The sequence below is a fragment of the Oncorhynchus tshawytscha genome, linkage group LG22 (genome assembly GCF_018296145.1).
Source record: "Oncorhynchus tshawytscha isolate Ot180627B linkage group LG22, Otsh_v2.0, whole genome shotgun sequence".
Taxonomy (NCBI): domain Eukaryota; kingdom Metazoa; phylum Chordata; class Actinopteri; order Salmoniformes; family Salmonidae; genus Oncorhynchus; species Oncorhynchus tshawytscha.
In genome coordinates, this window is record NC_056450.1 from 38,011,140 (window position 1) to 38,028,017 (window position 16,878).

At 44.7% G+C, this 16,878-nt stretch overlaps 1 protein-coding gene across 1 annotated transcript in view; it reads right to left on the minus strand.

The window, feature by feature from the left end:
- Positions 1-4,344: 4,344 nt before the first annotated feature.
- The window catches only part of LOC112222383 (neurotensin receptor type 1-like), a 44,696-nt gene continuing 32,162 nt past the window's right edge, over positions 4,345-16,878 (minus strand). Inside the window, exons 3-4 of the mRNA XM_042304182.1 lie at positions 9,066-9,147; positions 4,345-6,507 (exon numbers count right to left, since the gene is read on the minus strand). Coding sequence (XP_042160116.1) covers positions 6,258-6,507; positions 9,066-9,147 — 332 coding nt within the window. The 3' untranslated portion in view covers positions 4,345-6,257. The remainder of the gene's footprint in view (positions 6,508-9,065; positions 9,148-16,878) is intronic.

The following is a 16,878-nucleotide window of genomic DNA, read 5'->3' on the forward strand; positions in this document are numbered from 1 at the left end:
TACAATGGGCTAGATGGATGAAGGACAGACTGGGCTAGGTGGATGAAGGACAGACTGGGCTAGGTGGATGAAGGACAGACTGGGCTAGGTGGATGAAGGACAGACTGGGCTAGGTGGATGAAGGACAGACTGGGCTAGGTGGATGAAACCCAGACTGGGCTAGGTGGATGAAGGACAGACTGGGCTAGGTGGATGAAGGACAGACTGGGCTAGGTGGATGAAGGACAGACTGGGCTAGGTGGATGAAGGACAGACTGGGCTAGGTGGATGAAGGTCAGACTGGGCTAGGTGGATGAAGGACAGACTGGGCTAGGTGGATGAAGGACAAACTGGGCTAGGTGGATGAAGGTCAGACTGGGCTAGGTGGATGAAGGACAGACTGGGCTAGGTGGATGAAAGACACACTATTATCTCAGCTTGTCCCATGACCCCAGTGATTGACAGCTCCTTTATAAGGCAGAGGTAATAATCCCCAAGGGTACACCTTAGAAAGGTCAGACACATCTGTGCTAAATGGAGTGTGTGCTTGGTGTGTCTTTGTGTGTGTGTGTGTGTGTATTTATGTGTCTGTATTTGTGTGTGTGTATGTTTGTCTTTGTGTGTGTGTGTATTTATGGGTCTGTATATGTGTGTGCGTGTGTGTGTATGTTTGTCTTTGTGTGTGTGTGTATTAATGTGTCTGTATGTGTGTGTGTGTGTATGTGTGTGTATGTTTTGTCTGTGTGTGTGTGTATTAATGTGTCTGTATGTGTGTGTGTGTTTATTTTTGTCTGTATGTGTGTGTGTGTTTATTTATGTGTCTGTATATGTGTGTGTGTGTGTGTATTTATGTGTCTGTATATGTGTGTGTGTGTATTTATGTGTCTGTATATGTGTGTGTGTGTGTGTATTTATGTGTCTGTATATGTGTGTGTGTGTATTTATGTGTCTGTATATGTGTGTGTGTGTATTTATGTGTCTGTATATATGTGTGTGTGTGTGTATTTATGTGTCTGTATATGTGTGTGTGTATTTATGTGTCTGTATATGTGTGTGTGTGTGTGTATTTATGTGTCTGTATATGTGTGTGTGTGTATTTATGTGTCTGTATATGTGTGTGTGTGTGTATTTATGTGTCTGTATATGTGTGTGCGTGTGTATTTATGTGTCTGTATATGTGTGTGTGTGTATTTATGTGTCTGTATATGTGTGTGCGTGTGTATTTATGTGTCTGTATGTGTGTGTGTGTGTATTAATGTGTCTGTATGTATGTGTGTGTGTGTGTATTAATGTGTCTGTATGTATGTGTGTGTGTGTGTATTAATGTGTCTGTATGTGTGTGTGTGTTTATTTATGTGTCTGTATATGTGTGTGTGTGTGTGTATTTATGTGTCTGTATATGTGTGTGTGTGTATTTATGTGTCTGTATATGTGTGTGCGTGTATTTATGTGTCTGTATATTGTGTGTGTGTGTGTGTATTTATGTGTCTGTATATGTGTGTGTGTGTATTTATGTGTCTGTATATGTGTGTGTGTGTATTTATGTGTCTGTATATGTGTGTGTGTGTGTATTTATGTGTCTGTATATGTGTGTGTGTGTGTATTTATGTGTCTGTATATGTGTGTGTGTGTGTGTATTTATGTGTCTGTATATGTGTGTGTGTGTATTTATGTGTCTGTATATGTGTGTGTGTGTATTTATGTGTCTGTATATGTGTGTGTGTGTGTGTATTTATGTGTCTGTATATGTGTGTGTGTGTGTGTATTTATGTGTCTGTATATGTGTGTGTGTGTATTTATGTGTCTGTATATGTGTGTGCGTGTATGTTTGTCTTTGTGTGTTTGTATGTTTGTGTCTGGAAGATCATGGACCACAGATCGAGCCAAATGTAATCACGACATTCACTCTTTTATTCACATATAGAACCATCTATACAGTAAAGAACTGATAGCAGAACCATCTATACAGTACAGAACTGACAGCAGAACCATCTATACAGTACAGAACTGATAGCAGAACCATCTATACAGTATAGGACTGACAGCAGAACCATCTATACAGTACAGAACTGATAGCAGAACCATCTATACAGTATAGGACTGACAGCAGAACCATCTATACAGTACAGAACTGATAGCAGAACCATCTATACAGTATAGGACTGACAGCAGAACCATCTATACAGTACAGAACTGATAGCAGAACCATCTATACAGTATAGGACTGACAGCAGAACCATCTATACAGTATAGAACTGACATATAGCAGAACCATCTATACAGTACAGAACTGACAGCAGAACCATCTATACAGTACAGAACTGACATATAGCAGAACCATCTATACAGTATAGGACTGACAGCAGAACCATCTATACAGTATAGGACTGACAGCAGAACCATCTATACAGTACAGAACTGACAGCAGAACCATCTATACAGTACAGAACTGACATATAGCAGAACCATCTATACAGTACAGAACTGACAGCAGAACCATCTATACAGTACAGAACTGACATATAGCAGAACCATCTATACAGTACAGAACTGACAGCAGAACCATCTATACAGTACAGAACTGACATATAGCAGAACCATCTATACAGTACAGAACTGACAGCAGAACCATCTATACAGTATAGGACTGACAGCAGAACCATCTATACAGTATAGGACTGACAGCAGAACCATCTATACAGTATAGAACTGACAGCAGAACCATCTATACAGTATAGGACTGACATATACCATAAATATGCCTCCATTGTCCCTAACAACAAAAATATCACAAGTTACAAACAATAACAAAGTCATCACTGTCGGCATAGAGCACATGACTTACAGTAAGCAGCAGGGGGTGTATGCAGCAGGGGGTGTATGCAGTAGGGGGTGTATGCAGTAGGGGGTGTATGCAGCAGGGGGTATATGTAACAGGGGGTGTATGCAGCAGGGGTGTATGCAACAGGGGGTGTATGCAGTAGGGGGTGTATGTAACAGGGGGTGTATGCAGCAGGGGGTGTATGCAGTAGGGGGTGTATGCAGCAGGGGGTGTATGCAGTAGGGGGTGTATGCAGCAGGGGGTGTATGCAGTAGGGGGTGTATGCAGGGGGTGTATGCAACAGGGGGTGTATGCAGCAGGGGGTGTATGCAACAGGGGGTGTATGCAACAGGGGGTGTATGCAGCAGGGGTGTATGTAGCAGGGGGTGTATGCAGCAGGGGGTGTATGCAGCAGGGGGTGTATGTAACAGGGGTGTATGCAGCAGGGAGTGTACACCATGAGCAACTGCTCTGATAAACGTCATGAATACGTACAACATCAGCATCTGTCAGAAGCAGTTTGAGCTAGATGTCCTGAGCATAACCTTGCACAACACTGTCATCAAAGCACTACATATATGTCATGTCTTTGACTATATTTGTGGGCCTCTACAATCTACATCCATGTCTATATACAACAGTGTATTGGGGTTCCTTATGAGTACATTGCATTGTATTGTTCATAAAACCCTTTGTAGTCAAGAGATAAAATAAAATACAATTATAGTAGGCAAATGCAGCTGCAATATTGCCAATGTATAATTTTCATCAAAGCGAAGGAAATATTTACACACTTATTGACACACCCGGGCACCAGGTAGGCAGCAGGCAGGCAGCAGGCAGGCACCAGGGAGGCACCAGGCAGGCAGCAGGCACGTACACGCACTCAGTTCTTATTATAATGTTGTATATTAAAATGTCCAGTGTTGTTGGAGGTGCTCCGTCAAACTAAAAGCTGTTGAGGTGGAATATCAGTGCTCTGTGAGACAGCAGTCAGTGACTGTGACGCTGTGTGACGCTGTCATAACAGACCATCCTTTGGCCTGCCTTTCTCAGTGCTTTTCTTGTCTCCATCAGAGCCTGCAGATGTGACACACCATAGCCTCTCCTCTCCTCTCCTCTCCTCTCCTCTCCTCTCCTCTCCTCTCCTCTCCTCTCCTCTCCTCTCCTCTCCTCTCCTCTCCTCTCCTCTCCTCTCCTCTCCTCTCCTCTCCTCTCCCCTCCCCCTCCCCTCCCCCCTCCCCTCCTCTCCTCTCCTCTCCATAAAGATGCTCTTCCCTCTCAGATCCAGGACAGGTACCCTTACTCGTGAATGGATTCCTATCCCTCTTACGTAGCCTACAATAACTCATTGAATTCCAAGAGCATTGGTTCGTTGTATTCGGTTTCTCTCTCATCCTTGAAGTGGATGCTGACGTATGGTCTCTTCAGAGTGGCACTCCCTCCCTCCCTCCCTCCCTCCCTCCCTCCCTCCCTCCCTCCCTCCCTCCCTCCCTCCCTCCCTCCCTCCCTCCCTCCCTCCCTCCCTCCCTCCCTCCCTCCAGGAGAATGTACTTATTTCAACTCTTTCGTCCCCACAAATCGTATCCATTTCCTGCATCCACGCTAATCAACCTTGGTTCTTTCAGCGTGTTTTATTCATTGTAAGCGTGTGTTCAGTCTGAAACACTGTATCCATTATTCTATCTCTCACTCGTTTGTCATTGTCCATGTGACACAATGTATTGTACAGACACTCAGTGGTCATGACAGGGTGCTGTGGACTACATTCAGGTCAGCTACAGAGCTTTCTCCTCTCCAGGCTTCAAATACCAGAGTCCATTTCGTGTCCCATTGAGTGCTCTGTCTTGTAACACCATCTTGGATGTTGCTCATGCCATCCACTCTCATCCTCTGCTGGCTCTGTTACAGCATTACTCTCAAGATCAGATCTTAAAAAAATAATTTGTTATGGGTTCAAAGTTCATAGCCTAAGTACAGAAGACAATGTAGAGTTAATATTATACAAGCCTCAAACAGTCTCATCTCAAATAAAACACTGTTATTAAATATATGTTGAATCACAGTGGGATTACAAGCCTCAGTAGGAAAAGTGTTTGTTACTTGACCTATTGTGCAGTGGTGTGGTACATCTTAAATATTCCAACACCAGTGTCTCAAAAGCTGTAAAGTGTCAGAAGTTGGCATTCTAGAACAACTTACAGGGCTCAACACCACACCCATTAGCTGTGAATGCCATCTGATGTTCCTCTTCATCAAATAGTACATCTTCTCTCGGTATTTTAGTTAACATTCACAGTCCGAGCAGACAATAGCAAGGCCAAGTTTTTTGTTGTTGTTGCAAGGCCAGAGATTTTGTTATGATCAATACTCTTTCCTGGCGTTACATCCGCAGCAGATCATTTTTGACAATCGTTCTCTGTCTCTTTTAAAAATAGACCCATTTACTGTGAGTCTGGGCAAAATGATAATACCCTGTGCCCTTTCCACTTTACTTTAGTATCATGTGTCCTACCTTTTGAATGGGCTTCACGATTATGTCATAACATTTGTGAAAATGCATTTAAGATAAAAAATATATTAGTGTTTTTGGATAAATGTACTAAGTTTTTGCGCTTGAAGACCATTGTGCAACATTTTTGCCCATTGAAGGTCATTCATAAAGCCTAAAAAGTCCAGAAATGACCAGGCTGAGGGGCAGTCACTTCCTGGTAAATTTCACAGAATCTATTTTTTTGCCTCATATTTCAAAGATCCAGACATATGTTGATGAGTGCAGATTGTTCTCACCATCATCATATCATTTTGTAAAGTACTGTATGTGAATAAACAGTTCTATAAAAAATCTGAATGTACATACATGTTTACAATATTTACAATGCTAAAGACTACTATGTCCAACACTTCAAGGAATGGTTTACCCAAATGACAAAATAACCTGTTAGGACAAGATATGACATAAAGTCATGCTTTTGCCCTGGCTCTGTTTCCGCAGTCATCAGACCGATATTAGCATTTTTTTGCACATCATGTTCAAAAGTGCCCAAGATTGATTGTATATCTCAACAAAGTCAGACATACGATTTGAACACGATGCGCGACAAATGCTAATATCGGTCCCATGAATTGAATGTGCTAACAAATGCTAAATTGTTAGCATGTGAAAACTAAAGCCAAAGCATGGATTGCTGTCATACCTCGTCCATTGACTGCTTACAGGAAACCAATGTCATTTTGTAATTTGAGTGAACTACGCCCTTATTCTTTCTTTCAGATGATTGCACCAATATATCAAATTGTGGATATTTTTTTGTGTATTTATGTGGCACAATGTGTCAGTGATTCACAGTACCAGGCTCCCCATCAAACATACATGGAGTCCAACTGAGTAATAGATTCCATACACTGCAGTTCTAAAATGGAATGTTATCAGGGGAGTGGTTTTTTTGGGGGGTGGTCAGTAGACGGTCTCCTTGATGATGTTGGAGGAGAAGGTGTGGTTACTGGAGATGCTGGTGGAGTGTCTGATCAGAACACGTCTCTGTTTCTTGCGACGACACGGCACGCAGAAGCAGCGGAGCGTGTTGAAGAAGATCTCCCGGTAGTTGGCTGAGACCAGGTTGTAGAGGACTGGGTTGACAGCTGAGCTCACGTAGAAGAGGACGTTGGTCACCATGAAGAAGTAGTGGTAGTAATCATATCCTTCCCTGTCGGGGAGGTGGGGGAGGAGGGGGTGGGTGGAGGGTTGCACAGGGAGGTGGGAGTCGGTAGGGGGAGGTGGGAGTCGGTGGGTGGAGGTGGGAGTCGGTGGGGGAGGTGGGAGTCGGTGGGGGAGGTGGGAGTCGGTAGGGGGAGGTGGGAGTCGGTGGGTGGAGGTGGGAGTCGGTGGGTGGAGGTGGGAGTCGGTGGGTGGAGGTGGGAGTCGGTAGGGGGAGGTGGGAGTCGGTAGGGGGAGGTGGAAGTCGGTAGGGGAGGTGGGAGTCGGTGGGTGGAGGGTTGCACAGGGAGGTGGGAGTAGATAGGGGGAGGTGAGAGTAGGGGGAGGTGGGAGTCGGTGGGTGGAGGGTTGCACAGGGATAAAGAATCAATGTGTTTTATTGACACATACAATGCTAAACATGTCATCTAATTTGTCATTGTAAATTAAGGGAAATGTTTGCTCATAGTTTTCCACATTATAAACCACATTATTGTTGACCAAATGTTTTCCTACCGTCCTTTCCAAGACAGATGTGTTTAAATTGACCACTAGGTCTCAGATGATAAAGGAGTGGAGTACACCTGTGAAGCATATCAGGTTAGGAACCGGAAACCTACCCCTAACCTGAACCTGAACCCTAACCTGAACCCTAACCTGAACATGAACTTGAACCCTAACCTGATCCCTAACCTGAACCTGAACCCTAACCTGAACCCTAACCCTAACCTGAACCTGAACCCTAACCTGAACCCTAACCCTAACCTGAACCCTAACCTGAACCCTAACCTGAACCCTAACCCTAACCTGAACCCTAACCTGAACCCTAACCTGAACCCTAACCTGAACCCTAACCTGAACCCTAACCCTAACCCTAACCCTAACCTGAACCCTAACCCTGAACCCTATATGAAAATGTGTTCGTATTATAAATTGTATTTGAATGTTTAAGGACTCTTGGAAGATTAGTCCTAATGGGGACTAAAAGAGATCCAAATCAAATCAAATCCAAATCAAACCTAAAGTTAAAACAGACACTTCCATGAGCTGAGCAGGGTGGTTCAGCTAGTCTCGTCTCACTTATCATACTGACATCTACTGAATGTAGGCCACAACTCTCTACAGAGATGTTATACTGTACTCTACGCTCGTATGCAGCAGTGAAATTGCTGCGCTTACCTCTCCAGGCTCTGACGTAGACAAAGCTGGAGAGGTAGGTAGAAGTCTCTCTCAGCAGGGTGAGTGTACACCACTTAAAATGGCAGTGTTGTCCAAAACTCGATTTTCCTGTTTTTTTTTAAAAATTGTATTTTCAAACTATGATGTTGAAATAATACTCTGAAATTGTAAAAATGATGACAAAGTCCTTTATTACTGACAGCATAACTTCACAATCTAATTATAAAGTTTTGTTTTAATTGTATCTCGGATGTGCTTCCTTAGCTTTGGAATCATTTAATCAATGGTGTGTGTTTGGTTCAATTAAGGAAACTATATATTGTGAGTGTCGTTAGACAATCGAGAGAGAGAGAGAGAGAGAGAGAGAGAGAGAGAGAGAGAGAGAGAGAGAGAGGGGGGGACATAGCTAAAACTCTCGCTCTGATTAATCTGACAAATTATGCTAATTTGATCAGGAAGATCTATGTATTCGGAATGGGTAATGCTATTTTAAACAGGGAGATCTATGTATTCTGGGTGGCTGATCTCCCCTCTGACTGGACGGCTGATATCCCCTCTGACTGGACGGCTGATCTCCCCTCTGACTGGATGGCTGAGCTCCCCTGTGACTGGACGGCTGAGCTCCCCTCTGACTGGACGGCTGATCTCCCCTCTGACTGGACGGCTGAGCTCCCCTCTGACTGGACGGCTGAGCTCCCCTCTGACTGGACGGCTGAGCCCCTCTGACTGGACAGCTGAGCTCCCCTCTGACTGGACGGCTGAGCTCCCCTCTGACTGGACGGCTGATATCCCCTCTGACTGGACGGCTGATCTCCCCTCTGACTGGATGGCTGAGCTCCCCTCTGACTGGACGGCTGATATCCCCTCTGACTGGACGGCTGATCTCCCCTCTGACTGGATGGCTGAGCTCCCCTCTGACTGGACGGCTGAGCTCCCCTCTGACTGGACGGCTGATCTCCCCTCTGACTGGACGGCTGAGCTCCCCTCTGACTGGACGGCTGAGCTCCCCTCTGACTGGACGGCTGAGCTCCCTCTGACTGGACAGCTGAGCTCCCCTCTGACTGGACGGCTGAGCTCCCCTCTGACTGGACGGCTGATCTCCCTCTGACTGGACGGCTGAGCTCCCTCTGACTGGACGGCTGAGCTCCCCTCTGACTGGACGGCTGAGCTCCCCTCTGACTGGACGGCTGAGCTCCCCTCTGACTGGACGGCTGAGCTCCCCTCTGACTGGACGGATGAGCTCCCCTCTGACTGGACGGCTGAGCTCCCCTCTGTGTCACCCTGCTCTGATGGATGACCCTCTGACCATGCCTCTTGTTAGTGGATGTACACCTATTGTCTGGTAAAGTACGTGATGTCTGGTGGATACATGGACTGTGTGTTACTCACTCTGTAAACTCTGCGTAGCAGTACATGAGGCGCCGGATGTAGTAGGGTAGATAGCAAACCACAAAGGCAACAACCACAGCTCCTGAGAGAGAGAGAGAGAGAGAGAGAGAGAGAGAGAGAGAGAGAGAGAGAGTGAGAGAGAGAGAGAGTGAGAGAGACAGTGAGAGAGACAGTGAGAGAGACAGTGAGAGAGACAGAGAGAGAGAGAGAGAGAGAGAGACACAGAGATAAGAGAGAGAGCAGAGCAGAGGTCAGGAGCTCCTGCATTTTCAGCATTTTCTTTAAAAAAGATAGATTAGGAGTTAGATAAACTTGGATTTTTTTGTCAAGAACACATACTGGATTCTACCCTCTACAACATAACCCCTACTTCAAATCAAAACTTAAAACCTACAACCTGATTTTGGACGGAATTACGGAATCACCTGGAAGGTTCACAACTACCAAGGATTTATTACCCTATACAGCAAATTCTCTGGAAAACAACAGAAACCTGAAAACACCATCCAACCTGGAACTGAGTGAGTAATGTTTAGTCTGAAACTATATTTTATTTCCAAAACCCAAGAAGAAAAATACACATTACTTTATAAGGACTGAATTCTAACATAATTCTGCCAAGCTTGATACAGCTTCAACTAGCACTGAAGTGTCAAGTGAGAGGTGTCAAAGCCCATTAGCCCAACAATGGCAGGAGAGTCACACAGTCTACTCCAACGAAATGGAGAGGCCTTAGAAGCTCCCTCCCGCTGTTCAGAGGTAATTAAAATACAGTACCCTGTGCATGTAAAGAATGATAAGGCAAGAAAAGATTACAAAATGAAGCTCCTTATGGAAAATCAAGAGACACTTTTTGCTGACTATTACAAAAGTGGGAACATCAGCAACCTTATCTTCCACACAAACCATACCCTGGCATGGCACAGTGCTATATTAGCACACTACCCCTTTGTTAAGAGAGGGGGGGGTTAACAAGGGGTGGAAACTCAGAATACTTGATAGCGAGGACTCTGAGGCAGGTAATATAAATATCTATAAGTCCGGAACAGTAATGGTACAGGGTAACCCCAAACAGTTTCAGCTGGACTTTCACCTAATCAAAGAATTAGCCCAGCAGGAGAAGCTCTCCCTTGATAAAGATACCCCCACCCCGAGCAGGTCAGACCAGACCTCTTCATTATGTAACCCCACAGACGAGCAACCCCCAGCGGAGAGTCAACCTCCCAGCACAGATTACCACTCCCTCACTGAAATGAAGGACAAATTCACGCAGCTGGAGGTAAGACAGGTGGAGCTGGAACAGCAGGTGATTACACTTCAGTCAGCACAGACCCAGACAACAGTCCAGCACAACAACACCCCCTTAACCAGACCCGGAGAGCTGGAGGTGGACAGAGACATATCTGCACTCTGGACAGTGGTGAGACAACTTCAACAGGAGAAAGAGCAGAATCAGGAGAAGAACAGAGCATTAGAGGAGAGGATCAGACTGCTGGTGGAGGAGAGGTTGAGGGGGATGGAGGAGAGGGTGAGGGGGACGGAGGAGAGGTTGAGGGGGACGGCATGTGACAGAGAACAACCCACTAGAGAGGTGGCCACCCCCACAAAGAAGCCAGCAGAACAGCCCACCTCAGCACCTGACAAAAGTCTCGACACCACAGCAGAACAGTCCACACCAGACCCTGACCATAGAGTCGACATCACAGCAGAACAGACAAATGAAGAACCACAAGCCCAGCGGCTCTCACCCCCTCTGAGCACCCCCCTGTCAGCCACCCTGATAGCCCTTCTGACAACCCCCTCACACCCACTGAGGACAAACACAAGACACAGATTGTACTCCTTATGGACTCGAATGGGAAATATATAGAAGAAAAAAAACTTTTTCCCAAACACAATGTATCTAAACTCTGGTGTCCAAACACCCAGCGCGCCCTCGACCTTCTGTCTGAGGACCAACTAGGTTCACCCAGCCACATAATAATACACACAGGCACAAACGACCTGAGAGCACAGCAGGAAAGGGTGGCCACAGCACTGAAGGGAGTGATTGAAAAGGCTTCTTCTACTTTCCCCAACGCACAAGTGGTTATCTCCACCCTGCTACCACAAAAATACTTCCACCCTGCCACAATACAGCGGGTAAACGCAAGTATTTCCCGTGACTGTGCCTCAAAACCAAACGTTTTCCTGGCCCACCACTCCACCCTGGACTTGAAGAGCCTCTATGACCAGGTCCACCTCTACAAGGCAGCAGTGCCCACCTTTGCCCGGACTCTAAAGGACATCGCTCTCAAACGTATCCCCAACACTTCACACAGGAGCAACAGATCAATAGACACCCCACCCAGACCAGCGAGACACCCTCCCAGACCTGCAGGACCCCCCCCTGGACCTACACATAGAGGACCCACGCCAAGAGGAATTACATCCAGACCACAGTACACCCAGACACATCCACACCCCCACCCCCCGACATCAACCATGCCCACACCCCATTTAGACCCCCTCAGATCAGACCTATGCCACTCCTGCCCACCCCATGCACCCCACCCCCGCAAAGAGGGCCTCAACATGGAAGCCACACATACGCCCAGGTAGTGAGCGGGCAAACAGTCCCAACCCCCATTCTCACACTCGCCCAAGCCAATGGCATGTACCAGATGCTCAGCAGGCTCTGCTCACACTTACTGGCCTGAGGACAAACCATGACCAACAACATTGGACACTCTATGGAACAAAAATCCTTCACTATATCATCCTGGAATATCCAAGGCCTGAGGTCATCTGCCTTTGGCCTAAAGAGCAGAAACCCGGACTTCACCAAAGCAATCGGTAATACAGACATTGTCATCCTGCAAGAAACCTGGTATAGAGGAGACGGACCCACTGGTTGCCCTCTAGGTTACAGAGAGCTGGTAGTCCCATCCACCAAACTACCAGGTGTGAAAATGGGAAGGGACTCAGGGGGTATGCTAATTTGGTATCGAGCAGACCTAACTCTCTCCATTAAATTAATCAAAACAGGAACATTCTACATTTGGCTAGAAATTCAAAAGGAAATTATCCTAACAGAGAAAAATGTCCTCCTGTGTGCTACCTATATCCCCCCACTAGAATCCCCATATTTTAATGAAGACAGCTTCTCCATCCTGGAGGGGGAAATCAATCATTTCCAAGCCCAGGGACATGTAATAGTCTGTGGCGACCTAAATGCCAGAACCGGACAAGAACCTGACACCCTCAGCACACAGGGGGACAAACACCTGCCTGGAGGTGACAGCATTCCCTCCCACATATGCCCCCCTAGGCACAACTATGACAACATAACCAACAAAAACGGGTCACAACTCCTGCAGCTCTGTCGCACGCTGGGTATGTACATAGTCAACGGTAGGCTTCGAGGGGACTCCTATGGTAGGTACACCTATAGCTCATCTCTTGGCAGTAGTACTGTAGACTACTTTATCACTGACCTCAACCCAGAGTCTCTCAGAGCGTTCACAGTCAGCCCACTGACAGCCCTATCAGACCACAGCAAAATCACAGTCTACTTAAACAGAGCAATACTCAATCATGAGGCATCAAAGCCAAAGGAACTGAGTAACATTAAGAAATGCTATAGATGGAAGGAATGCAGTTTGGAAACCTACCAAAAAACAATTAGGCAACAACAAATTCAATCCCTTTTAGACAATTTCCTGGGTAAAACGTTCCAAAGTAATAGTGAAGGTGTAAACTTGGCAGTAGAAAATCTTAACAGTATATTTGACCTCTCAGCTTCCCTATCAAATCTAAAAATCTCAAATAGAAAACCGAAGAAAATTAACAAAAATGACAAATGGTTTGATGAAGAATGCAAAAATCTAAGAAAGAAATTGAGAAACCTGTCCAACCAAAAACATAGAGACCCGGAAAACCTGAGTCTACGCCTTCACTATGGTGAATCACTAAAACAATACAGAAATACACTATGGAAAAAGAAGGAACAGCATGTCAGAAATCAGCTCAATGCAATTGAAGAATCCATAGACTCTAACCACTTTGGGAAAATTGGAAAACACTAAACAAACAACAACACGAAGAATTATCTATCCAAAATGGAGATGTATGGGTAAACCACTTCTCCAATCTTTTTGGCTCTATAACAAAGAATAAAGAGCAAAAACATATACATGATCAAATACAAATCTTAGAATCAACTATTAAAGACTACCAGAACCCACTGGATTCTCCAATTACATTGAATGAGTTACAGGACAAAATAAAAACCCTCCAACCCAAAAATGCCTGTGGTGTTGATGGTATCCTCAATGAAATGATCAAATATACAGACAACAAATTCCAATTGGCTATACTAAAACTCTTTAACATCATACTTAGCTCTGGCATCTTCCCCAATATTTGGAACCAAGGACTGATCACCCCAATCCACAAAAGTGGAGACAAATTTGACCCCAATAACTACCGTGGAATATGTGTCAACAGTAACCTTGGGAAAATCCTCTGCATTATCATTAACAGCAGACTCGTACATTTCCTCAATGAAAACAATGTACTGAGCAAATGTCAAATTGGCTCTTTACCAAATTACCGTACAACAGACCATGTATTCACCCTGCACACCCTAATTGACAACCAAACAAACCAAAACAAAGGCAAAGTCTTCTCATGCTTTGTTGATTTCAAAAAAGCCTTTGACTCAATTTGGCATGAGGGTCTGCTATACAAACTGATGGAAAGTGGTGTTGGGGGTAAAACATACGACATTATATAATCCATGTATACAAACAACAAGTGTGCGGTTAAAATTGGCAAAAAACACACACATTTCTTCACACAGGGTTGTGGGGTTAGACAGGGATGCAGCTTAAGCCCCACCCTCTTCAACATATATATCAACGAATTGGCGCGGGCACTAGAAAAGTCTGCAGCACCCGGCCTCCCCCTGCTAGAATCCGAAGTCAAATGTCTGCTGTTTGCTGATGATCTGGTGCTTCTGTCACCAACAGATGAGGGCCTACAGCAGCACCTAGATCTTATGCACAGATTCTGTCAGACCTGGGCCCTGACAGTAAATCTCAGTAAGACCAAAATAATGGTGTTCCAAAAAAGGTCCAGTCACCAGGACCACAAATACAAATTCCATCTAGACACTGTTGCCCTAGAGCACACAAAAAACTATACATACCTTGGCCTAAACATCAGCGCCACAGGTAACTTCCACAAAGCTGTGAACGATCTGAGAGACAAGGCAAGAAGGGCATTCTATGCCATCAAATGGAACATAAATTTCAACATACCAATTAGGATTTGGCTATAAATACTTGAATCAGTCATAGAGCCCATTGCCCTTTATGGTTGTGAGGTCTGGGGTCCGCTCACCAACCAAGACTTCACAAAATGGGACAAACACCAAATTGAGGCTCTGCATGCAGAATTCTGCAAAAATATCCTCCGTGTACAACGTAGAACACCAAATAATGCATGCAGAGCAGAATTAGGCCGATACCCACTAATTATCAAAATCCAGAAAAGAGCCGTTAAATTCCATAACCACCTAAAAGGAAGCGATTCCCAAACCTTCCATAACAAAGCCATCACCTACAGAGAGATGAACCTGGAGAAGAGTCCCCTAAGCAAGCTGGTCCTGGGGCTCTGTTCACAAAACACAAACACACCCTACAGTGCCCCAAGACAACAGCACAATTAGACCCAACCAAATAAATGAGAAAACAAAAAGATAATTACTTGACACATTGGAAAGAATTAACAAAAAAACAGAGCGAACTAGAATGCTATTTGGCCCTACACAGAGAGTACACAGCGGCGGAATACGTGACCACTGTGACTGACCCAAAATGAAGGAAAGCTTTGACTATGTACAGACTCAGTGAGCATAGCCTTGCTATTGAGAAAGGCCGCCGTAGGCAGACATGGCTCTCAAGAGAAGACAGGCTATGTGCTCACTGCCCACAAAATGAGGTGGAAACTGAGCTGCACTTCCTAACCTCCTGCCCAATGTATGACCATATTAGAGAGACATATTTCCCTCAGATTACACAGATCCACAAAGAATTCGAAAACAAATCCAATTTTGAAAAACTCCCATATCTACTGGGTGAAATTCCACAGTGTGCCATCACAGCAGCAAGATTTGTGACCTGTTGCCACGAGAAAAGGGCATGCAGTGAAGAACAAACACCATTGTAAATACAACCCATATTTATGCTTATTTATTTTATCTTGTGTCCTTAAACCATTTGTACACTGTTAAAACACTGTATATATATAATATGACATTTGTAATGTCTTTATTGTTTTGAAACTTCTGTATGTGTAATGTTTACTGTTAATTTTGATTGTTTTTCACTTTATATATTCACTTTATATATTATCTATCTCACTTGCTTTGGCAATGTTAACACATGTTTCCCATGCCAATAAAGCCCTTGAATTGAATTGAATTGAATTGAGAGAAAGACAGACAGACAGACAGACAGACAGACAGACAGATTAAGGTAAGGACATGTTGCAATATTCAGACTGTCTGAAATGGTACCCTATCCCCGTAGTGCACTAATTTTGACCAGAGCCCTCTGGGTCCTCATCTTGACCATAGCCCTCTGGGTCCTCATCTTGACCAGAGCCCTCTGGGTCCTCATCTTGACCAGAGCCTTCTGGGTCCTCATCTTGACCAGAGCCCTCTGGGTCCTCATCTTGACCAAAGCCCTCTGGGTCCTCGTCAAAATTAGTGCACTTGCAGTGATAGAATGCCATTTGGGAAGCAACAAGATCAAAGCCTGCACAGTTGAAGTAGGTGCAGCAGGTCTGAGACTAGCATTGCTTTCACAGTTAGAATAGCAGTACAGTATTATAATACCACTGCAGTATACTGTAGGTAATTAACATTCTGCTAAATTAACCAAAGCGAAAAACAAATTAGTTTGATTGATTGAATTTATTTGATCATTAAAATCAAAAGGTTGTTCCAGCCAGAGACAGCATCACATACATAAACATTTTGAGGATAAAAAACAATAAAGCCCAAAGTAAAAACAGTAATTGAAACCAGCAAAAAAAAATACACACAAAATAATAAAACAAATAAAATATGAAGACATGTCATGTCATGCTCATTCATGGTAAACTAAGCATGCACTGGGATTGGCTTCCATCTATGATTCATGTGGTACTATTCAGTACTGTTCAGTTCTCTTTCATCTTCTCTTCGTGTTCCACTCCCAAGGTGATCTGGGCTCAGGGGTTATCCTCTTCTGTTGTTGTGGCTCCTGATCCTTGCCATCTATTCCATTTGTGCTCTATTGATTATGACGTCCAGACTGACATTATCCTATTACCTCATCTCTCCACTCCAAAGGATCACTGAACGACGCCTAGGCATTAGACCACACCCACAAAGCTCTAGTTCAGGCTGGACAGTCTGCTGCCCAAAGGTATTAAACAAGACTCACGGAGGTGGTGAGAGGTTACGACAGCTGAAAGGTCAGAGGTTAATTAAAGGGCAACCTTTTAATCCTCTGTGTGGAGTTTAACTGAAAAAGAAAGCTCTCCTGAGGGTTCTAAAGGGACCCAATGATCTATGGGACCAGGAAATGTCTATGATGTGTCACAAACATGATCTCAGCCTCTCCTGTCCTAATCTAAATGAGGAAGACTCCTTCTACCTCATACCTGACATTCCCCTGTGATTAATGGGGATATGACCTTTTCAGGTAGCCTATCACTACTTTACTATTTATCACAAGGCACGGGGCATCGAGTCAAACACCACTCTCGAATCCTCTTGACC